General features: G+C 43.2%; 1 protein-coding gene across 3 annotated transcripts; it reads right to left on the bottom strand.

Annotated features, from left to right (window-relative positions):
• Positions 1–4028: 4028 nt before the first annotated feature.
• sh3bp2 (SH3-domain binding protein 2) lies at positions 4029–17962 on the bottom strand. Of its 3 annotated transcripts, none has more exons than XM_018751863.2 (13): positions 17841–17962; positions 11952–12091; positions 11432–11534; positions 9658–9775; positions 9349–9416; positions 8303–8376; positions 7997–8068; positions 7124–7736; positions 6484–6595; positions 6009–6064; positions 5668–5743; positions 5130–5189; positions 4029–4861 (listed from the first exon to the last, which is right to left on the bottom strand). In XM_018751863.2, exons 1-13 carry the CDS (start codon positions 17924–17926, stop codon positions 4724–4726), a joined length of 1716 nt encoding a protein of 571 aa, XP_018607379.1. In that variant the 5' UTR covers positions 17927–17962; the 3' UTR covers positions 4029–4723. The 3 variants fall into 3 exon arrangements, with proteins under 3 accessions (XP_018607379.1, XP_018607387.1, XP_018607394.1); XM_018751871.2 differs by lacking the exon at positions 17841–17962 and adding an exon at positions 15253–15307; XM_018751878.2 differs by lacking the exon at positions 17841–17962 and adding an exon at positions 12644–12769.
• Positions 17963–23934: the final 5972 nt, after the last annotated feature.

The raw sequence follows: 23934 nt of genomic DNA on the forward strand, positions 1-23934 counted from the left end.
GGCCATGAGAAGAAAACTGGATGAACACTTGTGTGGATAGACAAAGAGCTGTTTTCAGAGCAGAACTTCTTATTCTACCTTTCCATTCCCTTGTAATAGAAAGTGTTGCAGGTCCTGATGATAAAAAAATGTGTTGTTTAACAACATGAAGCAAGTATGTAGAGAAAATGTCAACCATTAACTGAATAAAATAATGCATAGCAATGTATCACATCAATAATATTTCAATATTCTGTTATATTATTTTATCGTGATGTAATACCTTTTCTTTTATTGCTTTAGTGTATTTTCAGTGTGTGAATTCCAGTTCTCAGAATAGCCCCTCTGTTGCTTCATGTTGAGTGTTGCTGGAGTAATCAGTTACGTCAGTTTTTCCAGTGGAAAATTCTGCCTGATCTGTTTTCCATCATAGCGGACGTTGAGCGTTACTTTCTGTGTATCGAAGAGTAAAGTAAATTGCACCTGTTTGGGGGGTGTGGCTTGTTGAGTTCTACCTGGTTGTAGGCATATTCCACTGGGGGGTGTGTCTTCCTGGTTTAACTTGTTAAGTTTTGTTCCAAGGTGTCTTCCCCAGCCCGTGTTTACACTGCTGCCACGTGGGCAGAGTTCTTTTTATGTAACTCACCGAGTGCCGCTGCTATCAGACAAGTACAGCATTTTTTTTGGCCAGGCCTGGGGATTCAAATGTCCCCGTCAGTTACAGAATTTTTGGCTTTGGAAACAGAGAAATGTGCACATTTCTTCATTCCACAAATATAGGAGTGGACAGAATAACAGAAACACCTACCAATATTTTCATAAGCAGTGGGGTCACCAATAGCCTCCAGAACAGCTTCATTTCTTCTTGGAATGTTGTCATACATGTTCTGAACTATGTGCACTTGAATATTGTACTGTTGTTCAGGAAGAAAAGACTCCAGTTCTTTGAAGAATGAAAGAAGTGGAAATCGCTCTGCTCTTTAAAACTTCCCATGAAGGTTTTGTGATGTTTAGATCTGATGACTGGGGAGGCCATGGAAGGCCTTTGATTTCATCTAGGTGTTCATGGAACTGCTCTTGAATTTGTTTAACTCTGTACATGGGGCATTATCATCCTGGAATATAATGACATCATATAGGGTACGTCTGATTCTGCGAAATGGCTTTATATTCCTTGGTTTCCATTGAACGTAATGACTCCCACGAGAAGGCTACCAATACCATCAATGGACCCCTACAGTTGGCAACAGATACTGTGGGTTGAAGGTATCTCCTGGCTTTCTCCAGATATAAACCCATTTGAATGTAAGAAAAACAGCAAAAGATGGCTCATCAGACCATACTACTGTTCTCCACTGCTCAAGGGTCCAAGTTTTGTGCTCCTAACACCAGGTTATGCATCTTTGTGAGTTGCGCTTGGATAGAAATGGTTTCCAAATGGCATCCCCACCACAAATTCCAGTTTTGTGAAGCTCACAATATACAGTTTTTGTTCAGACCTTGGCACAGAGGTGTTGAATCACACACACACACACACACACACATTTTCAGAACCGCTCAACCCTTACGGGGTCACGGGGAACCGGAGCCTACCCGGTAACACAGGGCGTAAGGCCGGAGGGGGAAGGGGACACACCCAGGACGGGACGCCAGTCCGCCGCAAGGCACCCCAAGCGGGACTCGAACCCCAGACCCACCGGAGAGCAGGACTGCGGTCCAACCCACTGCGCCACCGCACCCCCTGGTGTTGAATCAATTCTGCGGTAATTTTTGAGACTGTACTTTTGTGGCGTTCACCAGCTATCCTGTCAAATGTTCGTCAATACCTGTCGGTGAACGTCAGTTTGCATCCGCTGTTCCTCTTTCCAGAATGCTATTTATCTGTCCAAGTGTGCCATATTCTGGCATTATTTTTGATACTGTTTCGTTACCGTTGTTTTGATACCAAAAGATACCTTCCACCCTTCAACCCCTTGACACACATAGTTTTGCAGTTTAATTGATTGATGCACCTGGAGTGGGGGTACAGAATATTTGACCTCTTTGGATCTCTGTTAGTTGTCTGATGTTGCTTTGAACAGCTGTATAAAAAGCGTTAATTTTTAGACCTCTTTTATAGCTGACACATACTGCTTATTGGCAATGAACCTAATATGACTCACCTCTGCAGCTGTGTTTGTAGTAATGATTTAGTTATTTCAAAGATAAACTCCTTTTTCATTTGATGTTTCCCTTATTTTGTCCACCCACTGTACATTTTTGAATAATGAACAACGAACAAAGTCTTGCCTTAGCAACTACACCTTGGAGACCAGTCCCATGTCCATTATCGCAAAAGCCAACATCTGAGAGTAGGCAAATACTGCTCTCCAAGGTCATATTCATTACTGCTGTGCCTCTGACATAAGGGGAATAAAAATAGAGTAAATAAACATTAATGCCAGGATGTCTTCCTGATGCTTTTTTTTTTTTTTAATGAACTATGCTCATGAAGTGTTTGTCAGCACATCAGTGTTAATTAACTTCCTATGAACTAGTACTACCAGCCCCAGGGACAAGTAGAACCTTTTAGTGCTTGTCTAGATAGTTAGATTAAAAATGATCTTTGGTAACTAAAACTGTATGCTTTGTAAGTTCCTAGGTACAACATTTATCAAGAAAATTAAATACTGTCATGTCTTGCGTGGAAAGGAAAGCTTTAGTTCTAAGGCCTATAACAAGTAAAGAATGTAACATATAAAATACAATTTGTTTCATAACAAACTCTCCACTATTAAATTGTTTTCTTTCTTCTGTGGTTTATCCGTTTCATTTTTATTCAGCACTGAATTTCAATGGATGTCGGAAATGTTATAAATATTATATTTTCCTCTGTCTGCAGCCATGCAGTCTGTGCTGTAAAATGAGTCATTTGAAAACAAAATCTTACAGTTATCTTCACATAAATGTTTCATCCTCATTCACATGAAGCTTGAACATTGCATTTGGATGTCTCAGAGAGGGACTGGAGACATGACATAGGCTACTAGCTGTGAAGTAATGTCTAGGAGCTCTTGAATTGCTGTATACTTTCACTACTCTTCCCCCCCAATGAACTTATAATTTTTTTTTTAACCACGAAACATGCAAGCAGTGATCTGTCTTTCTTAAAGCAAAGGACCTTTTTCAGATCAGTGTAGTCTGTTGGAAAGACAGCCAACACTTTAGGACAAAGACTTGAATAATTTGTGTGTCTCACAGTGGTGAAGCATCTTTGCCACTAGGGGCAGTGTTGTGTGAAAGGCAGTACAGGTTTGGATCCCGATTGTGCAGAAAATGTGAAACAATGTCTGGTGGAAGACACAACTGCTGTTGACTGGCTTCTCTCTCACACACACACACACACACACACACACACACACACACACACACACACACACACACACACACAAACACCTGCACAAAGTACTTCCGTTCTTGTTATAACCTAAATAATGTGTTAAAAATGCGACATAATTATCAAAATGTCTCATTGATGATAAAAGAAAATATTTAATATGTACAGACACATCAGTACACAGCACTTGTCGTTCTAATTTTCAATACGATGTCGATAAAAACAGTAAACAATATCAAATATGCAGCATTAATTAGTAACATTACAATTGAACACAAATTTTTCATTTGAACTATTATTGCAGTATCTAAAATTTTAAATAAAACATTTTTTCTAGTGCAAATATGAAATAGTCACCTAAGGGCAATATCTCCTCTTGGACCTCTGAGAGTGATGAAAATTGATGCATTTTCATATATTTGACGTGGCAGTTCTCTTTTTCAAGGGTTCTGTAGTATTGAACATATTTTAGTGCTGGTAGAGATATAAAGAGCTACTGGAAGGTCTAGGAGGTTTATTGTGCTCTAAAATCTCAAGACAGAAACTGATTGACAACTTATGACATTTAACAGTCTAAAAACCTGGGGTTGGTGTAGTGGTTGAGGAGTTAGGCTTTCAGCTCAAACTTTGCAGGTTTGAGACCCAAGTGGGGCCCTGCCATTGCTCCCATTAAGTAAGGTACTTAAACTGAACCAGCTCTGTAAAATATCCAGTTGTTTAAATGGTAAAAGTCTAAACTGCTGTGGAAGTCAAGCCTGTTGAACAACTGAATAATTTCATATATGCTAGGTAACCTTACAGAAAAAACCAAAGAAAGTCACTACACAGAGCACCGTAGTCTGGCAGGATTCAGCAGTGTCTGGAAGTATTCTAGAGAAACCCTTGTCTTTCCTCTTCAGCCTCAATCCCGGGACAGTCCCAGCTGCGCTACCGCTGGGGGTCATGTCTCCTCTCCGCCAGTGGCAGTTTGCCACACGGTTGACATCTGTGCCATTTACGGTCCATGAAGGCAATGAGCACACGCTGTTCTGCACTTCAGCGCTGAGAGGGAGATGTCTTCTTCCACAACAGGCGTACCAGGGGGCACCCAGCGGCTTCCGTTCCCGCTGCCCCAGAATCTACTCTCACTGGAATGCCCAGGCGACTATATCCTGACACCAATTAGTGTGTGAACATGCCAGTTCAGATCACTGGCTGCTGCTACAGTGGCACTGGAGGGTGTTCCCGTTCCAGCTGGTTGCCATCCAGTCACACTGTGGATGCCTACTTAGCCTCGCACTAAAGTTCCGCCAGAGGCTCGTATTGGGTGTACAAGGTCCACTTTGGGATGAGACCCCAGGACCCTCCCTTTAGGGAGTCGCAGGAGGGTCACCTGGGGGGTGTGTAGCCATACGGCTTCTGCAGGCACAGGGAGTCGTGGTTCGGAAGTGGATGGAGGTAGTAGTACTCCACGAGTGCAGCCAACGAGGGGAAAGTCACATCCGCCTCCAGGAAGACTCTAGACTCCTGCGGGCACACAAGGAAACAGGGCAGGTTGCTTACAAGGGCCGAGTTTTAAAGGGAGAGCCATATTTTCTGAAACAGCGAATCGGATGTGAAGCTCCATAACATATCGGTTGTTTCACAGGACAGATATGAGAGACGAATCCTCTGACACGCTCCATGAAATGTCATATCTCAGCCCGGATCACTGGACATCCTGTTCTTATCCTCTGCCGGCCCACACACTTGTCTCACGCAGTTGCCACTGCTACTGACACCACAGGGTACTGACCTCTTCAAAGAGTCGGTAGTTCCTGGCCTTGTTTAGACCCACGTCCCAAACCACCAGCACCTGCGTAAACATGAGGGCATTGCGCACGGTTACTGGTGACGTTAACACATGACGACCCCTGTGTTGCTGTGCCGGCTGCACCTCGTACTGGTGGTTTACTGGTTTGAGTTCCTGGTGAAACACTGTAGCTGTTGATCATGGTGATAGGATAACTGCCACCAGATCAAATGCATTGTTAACACACACAGAATTAAATTTATATTTAATTTCTTTTGTTTCCCAGCATAAGCTTTTATCCTGAGAGGATCACCCAGCATAGAATGACACAGTAATGTCAATTTTTATTGCAGGATATTTCAGAGGGACCCGTTTTTGAAAGTTCCTAGCCCAAGGGCACGGCAGCTTTTGCTTTGCACGTATTTCATGGTTATTTTCTGTCATGTTTGTGTGGAGACGGTGTTCATGTGAGCTGCGTTGATAGCTGTACGGTGTGTCTCTAGGGCACCACACACCCCCAAAGGAGGACTGTTTGCTCTACCTTTGATGTCTTTGTTCCTGAGTTCCTTATGCAGTAGAGACCATCCTGGGGAGATTTTTCCGTTTCTTTAAACAGCCTGTAATTAAAACCGTCGATGAGTTATGAATATGCTGATGAGCATGGAGCGCTAAGCTCGGGAGGATATTGCATAAATGCAGTGTCGCATTTCCACAGACCGACAACAGGGGGCGCTATACACTAAGAACAAGAGGAGGTCTTTGTGCTTGGAAGCTTAAAACTGCTTCCTTTGGCAGAACAAAGCAATCAATCTTACACACAGAGAAAAAAGGAGGGCAGCTATTCATGAACTAAAATTATACACGCGCGTATACACGTCTTACTTTTCGATGCTGCTGGTTTCTGTTGTGTCAATGAACACAGACTCTGGCAACTGCACCTAAAGAGGAGAAGACAAGAGCGTGCTGTTGAATTTAATTTTGCAGAACTTCTTCAGACACGTATACAAAGAGCTGAAAAGTACCCATGGGGGCAATTCTGTAGCGTAAAGGGATGTTTAATAATGTCTTAAACAGCACAAATATCACTATGGTTTTCATCTCTCGGGAGTTTCATCTGGCCTTGTAGGGCAGAATTTCAGAGTTTCCTACAAAGCAGCAGAATCTGCGTGCGCCTCCAGGGAATCACGGTAGTGTTGTCACACGCAGTGAGATATGTGTGTGTGAGATACTGTTGGAAGCATCTGCTCTCTATGCTTTCACTTTCGGCCGTCTCAGCGCAGCTCCGCGGAGTGTAACCGGCACCTTCCTGCTTCCTGTCGGACCCGCACGCTTTCCGCAGCCCGTCACCCTCACTCACATTCTCATAGTCGTCGTCTGAGTCAGAGTCCTGTTTCGGTTTCACCTTCTTCAGGTGGGCTGGAGCCTCGTCCGCTGAGGAGCGGAAACTCTGCCCATCTGGTGATGATCTTCTGAGGAGAAATGGACACAGAGGCTACCAATGTCCTTCCAGCAATACCCAAAATCCGCACTCCTCGCCCTTAAAACAAATAAACTTTGCATATGCTGGTGTAGTAAAATCATGCTGGAATAAAAATAGGGATCTAACGTATTCCGAATGCTATTTGAAAGGATTCCCGGAAGGGAGCACTCTGCAGAGTACTGGAGTCATCACTGTTTCAGACGAAGAGAAGAGATGATTCCATGGCTCAGTCCACACCTGCTTCTAGAACTGGAGGCAGGAGCCAAGTGCCTCCTACAGTTTACCCCAACGTTTGGAACTGGAGATAATGACATGTTCTGACCCTTCTTTGGACTTTTAAACAGCACTCGGTGAGCTTCTTTAAAACAGTTGTCCAGCATTGTGACTCAGATTTTTGAACACTGTGTAACATTTTTTTTGTAGAAGTTATACCAATCTGGGGGAAAGGAGAGAAGGTAAGATGAGCAGAAGGAGGGACAAAAAAGAGAGATACACAGAAAAAGAGAGGAACCCTTACTGGAGGGAGGGACCTCTGGGTTTATCCTTGGCCGCTGTGGGTGGTGGTTTCGGTAATGTGGGGGGTTTGTACATGGCAGGCTTGGCTTGTTCCTCCAGCAGCCTCTTTCCCAGGTTTTGGCTGGTTGACAGAGGCAGGGACAGGCCGCTTCTGGGCGCAGTCACCAGGACCAGCTTCTTCTCCAGATTATTACAAATGGGGAGGGTGGCTGGGGATGCCACAAAAGGTTTTACATCTCGTCCCCAATTTGATGGCACAGTGGATGCCTGCTTCTTTAGCATGGCTGGCGGAGGCAATGGTGAAGGGGTGGGGCTCTTGGGTGCGCGGGGAGGGGGCTCTGAGCTGAGATTTTGAAGGTGTGGGGCAAATGGTAAAGGAGGCGGTGGACCTTTGAGGCTAGGGTGATCGGGTTTGCATGGCTTGGGGGGTGGTAAGAGAGGTGGTGGTTTCCTAGAGTGGGGAGCTGGGGGCGGTGGGCTCCTGGAAGGGGCAGGAGGCACTGGTGATAGAAGGTGTTTGGAACAGCTTTGTGAAGACTCTGATTTTGAATGGGGCTTATGCTGGAAAGGAACCGGTGGGGGTGGGTAGGCTGGCGGGGGCACCGTGGGCCGACCTGAGGAGCAAACACAGTCACTGTAACATTCATCCAATTGTATGTATATGAAAGATTATTAATGTGACAAAGGAGACGAAAATTTACAGCGAGCCACAAGATGGCAGGAAGCTATAGATCATTTCTCAGAGCGACAGACAGTTCTGGTTATATGTTGCTGACTGAGGTCTGACCGCAAACAATAAAATTAGTAACCACAATAAAGCCGACAGTGATAAGCGAGGGCTTTTGGAATGCCATGACGCAGAAAACGCTGGCACCTGTCGGGGGTGACGACCCATCTGGTTTAAGGTAATCTTCGTCTTCGTCTTCGTCATCCTCGTCAGCAGAATCTATGAGTAAATTCGTTGGAAGCAGACAGTTTACCGGACTGCAATATCAGTTATACAATCTAAGAAACTCATTGTTGAAGATAATCCACACTGACATATTTTTAGAATATATAACCATTTCGTCATTTCACTGGTACCTCTGACACACAACCCACGAGACTTACAGAAATAAACTGCCTGCTTTAATACGCAGCACCAGATAAGTTTTCTACAATTTCTGGAACTGTCTCTTACCGTCGTCTGCGTTGTCAGGGTTATAGTTGATGTCAAGGGGCTTTTCTATTGACCCATAGTCAGGGTCTGGATCACTACAATATCAGAAAGAGAGATATTTAATAAATAATGTTATGCCATTATGAGGGGACAGCTGGTAGTGTAGTGGTTCGTGGTACTGCCCCTGGATCCAAAGGTTGCAGGTTTGTTCCCCACCTCTAGCTGTAATGTGCTTGAGCAAGGTAATTACCCAGCTCTATAAATGGGTAAGTTCTCTGGAGAAAGCATCAGCTAAAGGTTATTGTTATGTAACTAAAAAAAAAATTGTTCAATTATCATTCAACTAAAATGCTTTAGAAATACAAGTGTACTTAATTTGTCATAAGAGTAGAGAACACTAAATTCAAACTGAAAATGAGATACATTTCCATGAGGCCACCTGTAACATATAACCTTGGTGAATAAGATGTGTGAGCTGATAACACTACATAGAGTTTATTGGAAGTCGCTTTGGAGAAAAGTGTCTGCTAAATAAGTAGATGTAAATGTAATATATATTTTTCTTTGTGACGAAGACTTGAGTCTTTTAGGTGCCATGTTGTTAGAACATATAGTCCTCCTTAAATTCAAATATTCTATCTATACTTATTTCAGATGCACACTTTGAATTTACATATTTTAATCTGGCTGGGCCCTTAAGAGACAGTCACGTCAGGCCCACAGAGAGTGATGAGCAGTCAGAGGCTATCAGAAAGAGGAAGTGGCTGTAACTGAAGCGATTATTGGAAAAATGCTGAGTATTTCCTGACGTCAAATTCAGCATTCGCTGGAAGAGCTCCGATGTAGGCCTGTGTACAGTCACACATGGGTGGAAGCGATGCAGCATACAGCAGTTCTCAAAGGTTGAGAGTTCACAAGAAGCCCTATAGTTTAACCAGGAACGGCAGCAGTAGTACCTAATATTGTCCTCCAGTCCCACTACATGTCTTACACACATTCCATTGCTTCATCATGTGAGTCATGAAAAGAAGAGCAGAACACAAATCAAAATAAACCAGCAGTCCCACCTTGGAAAATGCGACTCCCTTCTGTCGTGATAATAATCAATCTCTTTCCTCAAGTCCAGCATCCATTTCTGTCAATTGAAACCAGACAGATCAATGGGAAATCAACGTTAGAGAAAAGCACCTGACCATTACTGTCACACTGCCCACATGTGGGTACTTCATCCTTCCCCCCATTGCCTGCAATGAAGTCTATCATGTTCAGAAGTCCTTGTGATTGTGGGGATGTGTCACTTTGCACGTTCACCACCTTTCTAACCTGCTCGGCTGAACCCAACAGCTCAGCCCCACCAGCCTTGGGGGAAAACTCACCTTCCTCTCTTCCTCCGAGGCTGCAGAGAAGTACCAGGTACGATGCTTCTTGCTAAAGTGTACAATTTTGAAAGGGAACACATTGCTGGAGGTCGTCTCTTCGGTGGCACGCATCACCCTAGGAGACATTGGGAAAGGACATGTGGCCAGGTTGGCTAAAGAGTTTGATCCAGGTCTGAGGTACATGAGAACAAACCACAACCAGTGATACAAACCTCATTTTTATAATTTTTTTTTTTTTCAGTTTGCAGAGACTTGAGTGTTTTTCAGAAATCTTTTGTACGGGAAGTTAAATTTCAAAAGCATTTTTTGTAGAAAGCTTCAGAAAGCTCACATGGACCTGCTCTAGAAAGTAGATTGTGCAATTAGAAAATGTTCCAAGTGGTTTCCCTGAATTTAGTTCAATACTGTCGACAGATACAGTGCTGCTTGAAAGTACATGAACTCTATAGAAATGGTCATTATTCTTTCATAAAATATTAAATGAAGCCATATAATCTAAAAATTAAATCTTAAACTTTCAAAATGAGTAAATGATTACGATTTACACACCTGATTCTGCTTACCTACTTGGTTTAACCAGTGCAACTTGGGCTTCGCTTATTTTTGCACCTGCACTACTTCCGTTTTTCTGTTACACACACGGTTTCCTCTAAAGCAACATATGGAATTGGTCATTTCACACCTATTATATCAGTTGGGAAAGACTGCTTCTCATTAAATAACGATACTGTGGGAAAAGTAAGGGACTCAAGGGGTTCACGTACTTTAAGCAGCACTGCGTGTATTTAAAACGGTGAGTGCATTTCAAGACATTGTCATGGTAATCAGGCTCCGATTATTTTGTTAACTCATCGAGGCTTTAAGATTGCTTGAATCTGTGAGTCACCCTTCCAGAACCCTGCTGTGTTTAGCATATGTGCTTCTGGAAAAAATTACAACGATGATTATTGGTGCTGAGGCACTGTGGTCATAATAATATGGTTGGGGTGGCGGCGGAAGCCATGCTGGGGCCATCTAGCTCAGGGACGGACTGTATTGAGTGGCTATTTATATCCTAGCGCTGGCTGAGGTGTGGAACACGTTCAGTGAGTATGCCCGACAGTACAGCCTAGAACAGCTCAAACTCAAATTTTAAAAGATCAGTAATAATTCGTATAGAATTAAAATAATGTGCAATCATCTCACGCAGCATATAACTAACAAAAGAAGATCATCTCAATACGTAATTTTTATCTGGTAATTTCATTGATCTTGAAAAGAGCCACATGTGCTTTGCACATTTGACTGCGTTACCGCGTGAAACGGGCTTTTTCTTCCTCTTTTGAGATTTTGGTTTAATACTGCAAACGCTGTCTGAAACGCGTGCAAGCTCTCGTAATCAAAACCCAAGGCCTTTAAAGGAGGTGGGCGGATGTAACGGACTTCCTATAAGGCAGGAAATAACCCAGTATGTTCCAAAAAGAGAAGGCGGGGGGCGGTGGGGGTTCAGCTGGTAACCTAAATTTGCACTGTGTAGAAGAACCGTGAGATCGGAAAAAAAAGCTCGCGCAAAGGACAATAAACAATAGCTTATCGTCAGCCTGCTAGACGACAACAGACAGACAACCATGTCTGAAAACATTTTCATTCACGCCCAGGGCAGTGAGAAGTAAAAGGCAGGTATGCTGTATTGAATGTACTTATTACACTGTAATAATGTTAAATAAAACAGTCTGGGGGGAAGTTAAAGGGTAGCAGCATATAGAATATGAGTACAATAGCGTGAACATACCTGTTGTAGCCATTAAGTGAGAATGCCCCCTGTGGCGTGGGGGAGGTACTGCTCTTGAAGTAATACACACAGCCCTTGTGGAGGATGATGAACCGAAGGGGCCCTGGAGAACATCGAAGGGTCAGAAGGTCAGAAGCTAAAGGTCACAGGCCAGAGGCTGACTGGTTCAGGAGCTCGAATTGATGCTGAGAAGGTCCCTGGATGCACCCTACTGTTGTAGCTTTGATTCACACACTTTGGAACGTGTTTTTCGCAGAAAGCAGATAAATAATGCCAGTAACATTGTAACTGCCTGTTACAATTTCTCGCTTTTACCTATTTATACAGTTAGAAATTGTACCGATGAAACTTAGCTTTAACAGAGGAAACCACAGAATAACCTGCGTTGGGACTTGAATCTGCAACCTTGAGCGACAATTCTAGCTCCGCGGGTAACCGAGTCCATGGTGAATTACGTGAGCTGTCCTGCAATGATGACAGGGCAGCTTGACAAAGTTCTGCACTCTTCACGGTTACTTACATTTCATCAGGCTGAACTGGCTCCCCCCTTTCTTGTGCAGGTATCCAGACTGCGACACTCCACCAGGCATAGTGAGCAGGTTCTGGGCCCCGATGGCCTTCATTGGGAGGGGCCAGGATATCGGAGCAGAGGCCATATTCCTGGGAGAGAAAGGACAAGCCCTTCCTCAGATCACCTTCTCACATGAGTTCTGCTCTCCCTCCCAAAAAGTCAAGGCAACCCTTTCAAGCAAAACCCACACGTACGCTTTTGCTCGCAGCGTCAAGTCTGCATGAGAGAAACGAGAAACTCCAATGACAAAATAACCGCGCTCTAATGTAAACTTTTTGTTTTGAAGATGCTCTCCGTGTAAAATCAGCTCATGCTGCAGCTTTTAAAACACTTCCATGGCATGATGTGCGGAGCTAGCAAAATTTTTTAAAAAAGTTCAATTCCAAAAAAACGATTACTGAGCGCATTTAACTTGTAAAAACTGCTCCCGTGACAAAATCCCCGCGCGCTCACTGAAAGTTATGGTTCAACATCTCCCTAGTGCCACGCGAGGCACAAATAGTGTAGGAGCGTTCTGCTAAGGAGTCGTAGACTAACCACACAAAAAAGACCGACCTGCTCCTCCTTTGCGGTGCAGCGAACGCCCTGCCTGTTCCCACAGCTGGGGGTTATGGGACTCATTCCTCTCATTCCCACCTCACCTCTTGCTCATTTGCCTCCTGAGCTGTAGAGCCATCCGGCTGAACGCGCTGGACGTGGAGCACCCCCCCAGGGCCGAGAGCAGAGTCGGGTGCCTGGAGCCCAGAGTCAGCGGTGTCTGCTCTGCAACCGATGTCAGAGCGAGATCCCAGCTGTCCCCACCTCCGGCACAGCTCAGACCCACCGCGAGCAGGAAATGAGACGTTTCCCGAGGAACGGCTGTGCCCCCACCTTTCCCTGCGCTGCTATTTCCCTCCCCGAATGCACACTTCCTTCCCTTTCAGCTGGGATCCCCCGGGAAGAGGCTGCTGACCATACTGCCTAGAGACGGTGAGGAGGACGAGGAAGAGGAGGAGGAGGAGGAGGAGGAGAAGAAAGCTCCTGCTTAATATAAGTTGACGCCTGAAGGGCGGAGCAGAGGGAAAACCTGGTATCAGGCAGAGACAATCTCTGGCAGCCCAGTTCAAGGGAGTAATTTTGCTTTCCAACTTGAGGGTGGAGAAGGAAGTTCAATGAAAAAGAAGTCCGCTCCTCGGTTGTTTATGTTTCTCTAATCATAGGCGATCGGAAGCTGAAACCGTATCTGTACGCTGCTGACCGACCGCCCTGGGAGTGCGGCGGTGCAAACTGCTGCATTTCAGGAGCAGTGGGGAGTCGGCATTTATGCAAACCTCTCGCCGACTCTTGAGCGCTTTCAAGTGACGGACTTCATCGTTCCTGCAACCCACATCTGAACGGAAGTATTTTCATCGCACAGATTGCTTGGGACAGATAAACTATTTGCTTAAAATATTTGCTTTTCTGCGTCACAGCAGAAAAGTAGAGAGTCGGTGAAGGGAATTTAGAATGAAATAATAGTGATGTGGCAGTTTAGTTCCTCAACTCGGCCATGTATGATCGCAGTCTATTTTGGTGAAAGGTGAAAAATATTTGCGTGTCACAGAGGTCCCAGTATGTGAAGACCGACACTGAGGTCTACTTCCAGGCGCTTCCAGAGCAGACCATGTGGACCGCAGCTGAATCATGAGGTCATTGTGGGCATGACCTACTCCCTTCCCCATGATGCCGCTGCCCGTCTGGTGCCCTACTGAAAAGGATTCTCATGCACCACGGAAACATGCAATGCCTGTGCAGGAGATGCTCATTTATCTTTGCCTTTTAAGCTACCTGTGATGGAGTGAGTGTAGTTGTTAGGTCTCCATTTGTAATGTGAAGGCACTTGGTTCAAATCCCACTCCTGCTCTAGCAGCTTTGAGCAAAGCACTTCTCATGAATACAGGTCTACTTAGCAGGCCTTTAGGTGGCAGCAGGTAGAGTGGCGGTTAGAATGGCAGTCTTTTGACTCAGGGGTTGCAGGTTCAAATCCCATCTCTTGCTGCACTACCCATGAACAGTGTTTTTACCCTGAAGCGGTCCAGTAAAAATGACTCAGCTGTGGAAATATGTAAGTAGTGCACTTGAAGGTAGTTCAACATTGTAAGTCACTTTTGGAGAAAAGCATTGGCTAAAATAATAAACATGAATGCAAGCTGGTAATATAATTCTGACCCAAATCATAAATCACCACCAGTGTTAAAATCTGCTGGCGATAGGAAAAGAGCAAATAAAACACTTTTAGTTCAAACAGCTTGGTCTCTGTCGATGAACAGCTGTGACCAGATTTTATTTGTATGACATTGACTTAATTAAAAGGTATTCATTGAAATTAAACTGTATTAAATAAGTTAATAAAAATTGTTGTCATCAAGGACTGTTACTATATAGAATATACATTTCCTGTAAATAAGCAAAAGAAGCAAAGAGCATAGTTTAGCACCGAACACACTGTAGGCCACAAACTTTGTGTCAACCTGGTCAGTTTCTGAAGCGAATTTCGCAGGATTTTTGAGTAAACCTCATATTGTGATTCGACGTCTTGTCCTTAGCGATCACAAGTCAATGCTGCCTAACAGAGCTATGCACAGATAATTAAAATATCAGAATTGTGTGATAAAGATGGATATGGAAATATTTTCTTCTCTGATGAGATGCCCCTGATTTACACCACAAGGAATAAAACAGCGAAATAAACATTAACTACTCAATGACAATACATGATCCTACTGTTCATCTCCATTCCAAAAGAAAGGTGTCTCCTGTTCTACATGTTCACATCGTTCACTGTGCATGGCTGCAAGTTAAAATTAAAACCCCAACCCATCTATAGCCAGTAAATACAAAATCTTATAAAACTAAAGCACTCGATTCAATTTCTCAGAAAAAATTAAATACTGAATGTCAATAATCAGTAAGCATTTGAACGGACTGATAGTTTCACTCTTTGCTCAGCACCTGTTTCTCTAGAAACATTATATTTTTCTTTCACTTCCAGGTGATGATCTCACATCGCAGTTGTCGTGGTTGTGGTTAATGACTAATTATAGTATCAAAGAGACTAAATTCCCCACATGTTTAAGGAATCTAATCTGAGGTGAAGGTGTGTGGTATGAGTTATCTTTGCGGCAGGCTATGCCACCTTTGTGCCAAGTCCAGCACTTTAAGCAGGAGAAAAACTTTGTTGTGGCGCCATAGGTCTGCGTGTGCCAGCGAACGGGCCAACGAGTGGTCTCACCTCTTTTTAAAATCATGGAACTCTCCATTCTTCTTCATTGCCAAAAGATAGGAGGTAATAAAAATACCCCGGATTAAAATATACAAAAAAATATGCATAAGAAATAAACATCCGGATCCGTGCCGACACGCACCTCCGAGCCACAGGAACGCAGCAAAGGCCGGCAGATTAAAACCATGTTCTCTCTAGCAACACACCTCAATAAAACTTCCTACTGTGAGTTCAAATGGGGCTTCGGAGTGGAAAAGAGGGAAGTGGCCCTCAGTAGGAACAGAGATGCAAATAGGAGCGGGGTGGAACCAACTGCTCCCAGTGAAGAGATGCGTCGCACTTTGTGAAAGAATGACGCTCTTGTCCTCCATACTGCTGCAAGACCACAGAACCTGTAGGACTTATGAATGTCCACTAGAGAAAGATATTTGGAGTCCCTGGAACTGGCTTGCCCATAAACAGGGCTTGTTTATTTATGTCTGGTAGCCCCACCTACCCACACTTCTTATATTGGGGCTACATTAACATGACACTTTTCCTCCAAAGCAATTTACCATGTTCAGCTACATGCAATTATTTTTCAAGTTATACAGCTGGGCAACTTTAGCAGAGAAATTCTAGGATAAGTACATTACTTAAGGGTTCTACAGCTGGAGGTGGGATTCAAACCTATGATCTTTAGGTCTAAAGGCAGCAGCTCTGAACACTACACTACCAGCTGGATTAGAAGACATATGTCATCCCAGGAGGGAATTACAACGATAGTGTGGCTTCTGAAGTACGTTACCACAGATACTCGTGGAAAATTACAAGGGCGAGGCCCCGAAACACCCGGATACTGTTCCACAACCGATTCGAGAGAACAAATATGATCAGGACTCATGAAGTACGAAGCACAACTTAGCAATGTACTCAGATGCTGCATTTTTCAACTGCACTTACGTCCCGTGTGTCTTCTGGACTCAACTGAAAAGCCACATTTAGACATTCAGCACAGAGTTTCACAGAGAGTTCCTTATGTTCATGCCTCACAGACTGCACTTTATCTTGAATTTTGCTTTCATTTTGCTTCACATTTCTTCATTTTGGAGTAATTACAGCTTCTGCTTTGCTGTCGTTCCCCTTTCCTACTAAGACCCGGGGTCTACCGATGATTTAATTTTAGATTTCCATGCATGGGTATAAGCGAAATTTTCCCCTTTCTGTTTTGTTAAATGATGACAGTAACTTCCCTTATAGGGCAAAGAGTGGCTTTCCCCCTTGCATCACTTCCTAGCTGCTAATACTTGCAAGCTATTCTCAGGAAAGTGTGTCCTTCAAAAACTGCAAGCTCTGCAAAGATCCAAAAGGATCGAAAAAACAATATCAAGAGGTGAATAATTAATGCTGTCACAATGATTTCCCTTATTTCAAAAAATTGCAAAATTCAGTGTGAGTAAATTCGGGGTAAAAAAAAAGTAATACTTCAGCACAATAAATACTGTAGTTCATTTATTCAGTAGCCTGTTTATCATGCTATGTTTGTGCTGGAAGTCACATCATACCAACGCAGAGCCCATGTAAACAGACGTGTCCTTGAACAGGTGGGCAGATTTAGGCAGGTGAGTAGCGGAAGACTCCGACACAAGATGAAGAATCCCTCACATTCCTCCACGCATGACAGCATATCCCACACCCACTGTTAGGGGTCTTTACCACATCATATTCCTCCACTTGGTTTCATTGAGAAAATTTGTACAGAAGCAAATAAATTCCGTTCAAACCTGTTGACGTGTGCAATGCGAGTACTGTTCACTCACTCGTATGTGTAACATAAACTGCCGGAACGAAAACACACGTTACCCTGAGAGTGGAGAAGCACCCACCTCTATCTTCTCCTTGCATTAGGCAGAACACACATGAACTTGACTGCTTAGTTATGAATTATGTATGACTTGAGTTGCATATTGTAACAGTCCTGACAGTTTAAGTTGCCTTCGGCTAAACGGAGTACTAATAATGTTAAGCAGTGAGAAATTCGTGCATGAGGCTCAGCTTGGAAGCCATGCTATGTATAGCTTTGGGGCAAATAATGCTGCAAAAAATCTCAGAAAGAGACTGAATGAATGAAATAGTCCAAGGAACCCATTAAGCGAAGTAGAGCCTAAAAGATTCAAATATTATAGTGCGGCACATGATGTTTGGTACCTGGGGGCTTGATTACTTATACAGCTTGGTGGATTGCCATTCCTCTTACTTCTGAGAGGTCATCTTCTTAATATCCTTTCTCAAATTCTATCACGTAAGGGATCAGTCAGTGCATCCACCTCGCAATTGACCAGGAAGATGACCCTCAATGACCAGCTTTACATCACCAACCAGGGTCTTGCTTCTACAACGGCCAGAGGCTCAGCAGACTCGCACTGCGGCTGTCATCTCTAACCTTATTTCAGATGTCTGAGCCCTCAACCACCTAGGACTCCTTTCAGAGGCAGAGAGGGGGTGACACCTACACCTCTTCTCCTTACTCTCCCCACGGTGCTTGAGATGCTTGCCCTTTCTGAAGCACCACCGTTCCTCCGCACGCAGCGATAAAACTGGTAGAGGGACCAACTCACATGTCGCCTTGGTCTTTGAAGCACATCCTGACGCTGGTCTGATTCTGAAGCAAGAAGGACTTCTTCTTTTTTACCGACACAGCCATGGGTACAGGCAGAGTTGTGCCACCATCTTACTTCTTTGAGGTGCAAGCTTCAAGCTGGAAGACGGAAGCACAGGCGTCCGCTGAGAAAGGCATCCTCTGATACGCCTACAGTAGGGAGGGCCCCCAAGGGTTTGTGACGTCGTCAGGCTACAGGAAGTCAACCCACCGCACACCCCCTCATCGCCACGGGTGACTTCCTGTTCTCGCAAGGTGGTGGAGATGATTGGACGCCGTTACCATAAGCCCACGTCCAGTCAGCAAGCAAGGAAGGGACTTTCCAGGCGCTGTCAATCATTGCGGAGGATGCGGCCGGGACAGTGGACATGCAGGGACCAAGTCTTCCACCACTGTCAGAGTTATAGCGCATAAGACCGCAAACTCTGTTCACATGTACACTGTTCCCAGTTGTCCGCCACCTGGCTGAATCGAAATTTAACTTCACTCTCGTTATTATTTTTCGACATACTAATAGTTTAACTATTTTGAGCCTCCTTGAATCCAGTCCAACCTCCTAAAGAACTATCAATAAGTGCTGAAAATCTTAATTATGGGAGATGTTTTAGCAGATCCAACCAATATATAGTATATATATTTTTTTGCCCAGGTTTTATTTCACAATATTATTGTGTCTCCGCACTGCTTTAAAAAGATAATTTGTACAGATATACGGTATTTTGGACTTAGAAAATTGTTTCGGGGAAGTGTGGGCTAACGTTCATTGACAGCATGCAATTAAAGTTAATTGAGGCAGTAATCTAGAAACATTTTAGCTCCCTAGAAGCATAGTCTACTCCAAGAGGGGTCAGGTCATATCTGCCTAAACTTTGCCTTCTGCTTCTTTCATCTATGGACATTTCATAGATGAAGGATATTTATGGAACTGGAAGCTAAATTAAATGTTACCCCTTATGATAACTAATTATTATTACATTGGACTGTGTTTGGGAAGGAGCTAAATATTCAGTGAAACGTTCAGAAAGAAAATCTTAAAATAAATATTAGCCTACCAGTTGTTTTTAGAGTTTTTCTCACTTTCAGGTGCATAATTTAAGACCGGTTTCAGTAGTATCGTGTCAATATGTTTGGTTCTTGCCCACTCAATTTCAGTTGTGGGTGTAGGAGGAACGTGGCCACGTTATGGAAAATCTGAAGGAGATGACTTTGTTGCCCAAAAATAAATATGACCGATGCATACCCCCTTTTTAGCTCCTTCTATATATAGAAATTGAGAGGAAATAGAAGTATGTTTAACTAAATGCATTCAACACCATCAAGACACCCAAAGACAAAGAGGAGTTGGCATTTTTTTAAATTAATGTATAATTCAACAGTCATAACTTCTGGATGTCTGGTAAGTAAAAATATCAATTTATTTCCAGTTTTTTCAGCTGTAGTGGTTCCATGTTTTGGACTAGAGATTTACATACAGCAGCTATAGTGTGTGAATGCAGAAAGATCATTTTATTCAAGCATCCTGTCTATTGACCAGTCCAACTCTTGCCACATTTTTAACTTACTATAAGATATGTAACAAACTATACGGTAACCATAATGGTTGAAAGTAGTAAAAAGTCCCATATTTGCATATGCTTATGGTGATTTATACGTCAACAGCAACAGAGGGCACAGAAAGTAGGCCGTCACCCACACGCTTCTGTCTGGAGATGTCCCTAGGTCATGGGCAGTGCTTCTTGTAAAAGAAGCGCATAGATTTTTTTGTGTATTCTGATGATGACACTTTTAGAACATATGGAGACATCCCCTACTGTATACAGATTTAGCCTTGCTGGTGAAAGTTATTCTGTTGCTTTGTACTTTGTAGTCATCGAGCCATCAGCCAGCACGCAATGGTTTAGGTGTCAAAAATGGCAGATCCTTAAAGTGATAAAAAATACATATGGCACGGTTTTACAAAAGATATTGTAAATGTAATCTATTTTGAATATTTAAAAAAACCTAAACCCAGACAAAAAGAAGCCATTAAGAAGAGACTAAAAGTAAATGGGAAAGATCAGTATTGCTAGATCAATGCCACTCTAGTTGCGAAGAAAGTTAAGAAGTAAAGAAAGCATAGAGCCTTTTCATCCAAATAATAATAATAATAATAATAATAATAATAATAAAAGATCACACTGATGGGAACCACACATATCCTGTGCAAAGTGTTTGGATGAATTTCTTTTGTCATTGAAATCTGAATTCATCAATAGCAAGTTAAAAAAAACTGTAGTGGAATGACGGGAAAAAAAATAAAATAAAATAAAGCTAATAGGGGGCATGGTAGCACAGCAGGTTCAGCTGGTGCCTATTGTGTTGCAGGTCTGGGGTTTGAGTCCTGCTTGGGGTGCCTTGCAATGCACTGATATCCCATCCTGGGTGTGTCCCCCTTGTGCCCTGTGTTGCTGGGTTGGGTTTTGGCTTGCTGCAACCCCACTGGGGACAAGTGGTTGTGGTTATTGTTGTTGTTGATGGATGGATAATAATAATTATTCCTTCTTCCAGCTCACTAACTGCTTATCCACTGTACAGTTGTGGTGCTGTCTTGAAAGTATAAAGTGTGAGGCAGGGTACACCTTGGAGAGGATGCTACTTCGTTGCAGGGCAATGCACTACCATGGTTGCAACAAAAAAAAAAAAAATCATAGGATTATATATGGCAAGCAGGTAGCACAAGTGCTTCACAGTTGCTGGACTGTCAGTTTCAATATAGACTCAGACCTGATTTTCTGTGTCCGCATGGGTATCCTCTGGCTCTTCCAGTTCCCTCCCACAATCCGTTGTGAAACATTTCTGGTGAACTGGTAAATCTTAATGCCTGTAGTGCGTATGCGTCATTAAATGTGTGTTTGTGATCTGGTGTCTGGTCGGGTGTCATATCCAGGGTGTGCCCTGCCTTGCGTCCTATGCTTCATGGGTTTGGCTCATGACCACCACAACACTGTATTGCATAGTCAATTTCTGCAGACTGATGGATTTACAAAACCAGTGCTGGACCATCCTGGTGAAGGGACTTTTACTTACTAACAAAAGTCAAGTTTGTCTCTTTGCTTCATTTGAGGCCCAGTAGGTGTTCACACAGCAAGCCCCTCACATTGTACCTGGTCTTCAAATTCCAACATTTTTATTAAGCTACAATTGTGGGAGGAAATTTGGGAATCTCAAGAGGAGGCTGTCTCACTTGGATCCAATTTTACTATATTCAACTCTGTTTTCGGGATCCAGTATGCAACCATCTGCTGCATTCTCTTTGTGTTTTTGTACTCATCTTACATGGACAGTAGGTCTCTATTATTTTAAATGCTACAAAGGTCCAAACTACATGGAAGTGACTGGAAAGCAACATATACATGATTACAAATTTACCCCAGTAAACACTTGAGTTTTTTTAAATTACCTTCATTTTACCATCATCACTATCACAACAGCAGGTCCCCAGCACTTTGGATTTTAAAACTGAAACCATTCATTTATTCATTCATTCATTCATTCATTCATTCATTCAGTTCCAGTTCTTCCAGCTCCTAATATCTTGCAAAGCTTATGGGCAGCTGACCGGTCTTAGTGTCATCAGCCTTCAGGTATAATTATTCAGTGATTTCACTCTTCTAAAGCGTGACTGGCCCAAAAACAATATCCACAAATGCTGCCCGATTGTTTTATATATCAACTGCATTGTTTCACATAATGCACTTAAGGAAATCCTTACCACCAATGTCCCATATGCAGTGTAATCCAGAAGAACAAAACCTCCAGACAGTTGACTGTAACTGCGGAAGCCTACGGATTTTAATAAATCCTCACGAGTTTGATGCACTGCTCTAACCCATCATGTGCAAGAGCATTTTGAAGGGATATTAAAAGAACATTATTGACATCAGGACTAGACAGATTGGCAGTGTCAGAGCTCAAAAAACCTCCCTTGATCAAAATATCAAGTTTTCATTCACTTCCTGTAAGCAAGAGGCTGGGTTCCTCACTGGCACTGAGGAACTGCATGCAGCTGCACTAAAAACATGCAACACCTATGTGACAGCCAACAATCCAGCCCCAGCAGATCATATGACAGAGTCATGTATGAAGACCACGCTGTTGAGTAGCAATGAGTTTGTGCTCTCCAGATGGACAGTTTTTTCCATCCCCCTTTATACGATGGCTCTCTGAAGGCTAGGCGAGATGAAGCACCACATGCACTAGGCGAGATGAAGCACCACATGCAAAGAAAGTTAAAAGTTGAACTCACCCATTGAGAGATATGGAAGAAGAGTGGCTACCCCAAACTGCAGCGGTTCACACTAAACAGGCCACTTCCTTGATGTGCTTGTTTTCACCAGAACAGCATGAGAGACACTCCCATTTATAGCTCCTCTGTGCTGGCCTGAGGTTTGAGCCAGACAAACAAACATATGAACAGACACACACATGCATAATTACACATGAGATTTACAAGAAACCTCTGCAGAGTGTGACCCTAACCTTGCACCTAAATTATTAGCATAATTTTTCATTCAGAAATTATTTGAGCAACGACAGATCTCTCTGGGGACACCTAGTCGCATAGTGGTTAGAGTAACTGCTTTTGGACCCAAAGGTTGCAGGTTTGAGCCTCATCTCTGGCTATAGTACCTTTAAGCAAGGTACTAACCCTGAATTGCTCCAGTAAAATTACCCAGCTGTATAAATGGGTAAATAACTGTAACCTTAACAGTGTAAGTTGCTTTGGAGAAAAGTGTCAGCTAAATGAATAAATGTAAATCTGTTTCTCCAGTTTTCACAGCTGAATGTGTCACAAAAGCAGTTTGGATTAAATTCCTTTCTCGAGGATAAAACATCACCTCCCGGTCCCAGAAACCAAACCTGAAGCTTTTCGATAAGTTCATCAGGCCCATTTCAGTAACCGCTACTTTTTCCGCTCTCTTACTAGAAGTTTCTCTGCTCTCATTACCCTTAGATACAGTTCTCTTTGCCCATTGCCGTCCTTTGCTACATGCCAAACATAGTGAGGTGACCAGGTTTGCTTCACCCCAATTACGAAAATATGCTGAACCTACGTTGATCTGGCTAGAAAAATGGATAGTAGGTCGGTAGAAGTATGGGAACACTGTAAGTCTTAGAGTAGGAAACAAAGGAGTATAAAGAGGAGGGAATATCGGGTTATGTTGTCTCTGCTACCTTTACTTTAGCTAATTTCTGGAGAAATTTCTGAGAGTAGTTTTTTTGACATCAGTACTTTTACTTGAGTACATTTGTAAATAAAACAGTAAAAATACTTTTACTGTTATATGTCTCTCACTCCGCAACAGTTTCTTCCCTGAGGCAGTCAGACTACTCAACACCCTGCTGCCTCCCAACGCTCACCTGGCACAGTCAAACAGGTAACCCAGCACTACACTACACCACAACTGCCTACAGCTCGCAGCCATATCTGCATCCACGTCCTGTCCTGTGTATTTATTTATTGTCTTGTGCTATGTTCTCTGTTGCACCACGGTCTCCGGAGAAACGACATTTTGTTCCACTGTATACAAGCTGTAGAGGAATGACAATAAAAACAACTTGAACTTGAGCTCACCCTTTTTTCATTAGTTTTGAGTTTGTCACATTTAATGTTTTAACCTCCTCTTGTTAACCCTAATGATGTCACTATTACTGCAAACCATGACGTCTTCTGTGGATTTCACCAGGTACAGATCGCTGCCAGTCAGAGTCACGATTTTAGTGAACCATCATCAGATGATCTTTTGCTGAATTCATTGGCCAAGTTTGGTAGCAGTGAGAACAATCAGAGTCCTGGACTGACCAATCCGAGCTAGAGGTGAGTTTTGTCCCGCCTTGATTGACAGCCTGCTTTATTTGCTTCCAAGGAAGTGAACTTAGGAAAATAAATGCAAATTCAAATATGTTTCATTTGTTAAGAATATGTCTTTCTCTGTATTGTGAGAACTGAACTGTATAAAAGTTAAACCAGAAGGAACAGTTTTTCATTTGTTAGTTATTTGGGCAGTGTTGCT

The sequence above is a fragment of the Scleropages formosus genome, chromosome 6, assembly GCF_900964775.1.
Source record: "Scleropages formosus chromosome 6, fSclFor1.1, whole genome shotgun sequence".
NCBI classification, from domain to species: Eukaryota; Metazoa; Chordata; class Actinopteri; order Osteoglossiformes; family Osteoglossidae; genus Scleropages; species Scleropages formosus.

Excerpts from the sequence above, each read along its gene's own strand:
- sh3bp2 (XM_018751863.2), bottom strand. The coding sequence starts at position 17,926 with ATGGCTGTGTCGGTAAAAAAGAAGAAGTCCTTCTTGCTTCAGAATCAG. Across the intron at positions 12,092-17,840 it reads TTCAAAGACCAAGGCGACAT|GAATATGGCCTCTGCTCCGA; the intron begins GTGAGTTGGTCC and ends TTTCTCTCCCAG. Across the intron at positions 6,596-7,123 it reads CCCAGAGGTCCCTCCCTCCA|AAGATCATCACCAGATGGGC; the intron begins GTAAGGGTTCCT and ends ATTTCTCCTCAG.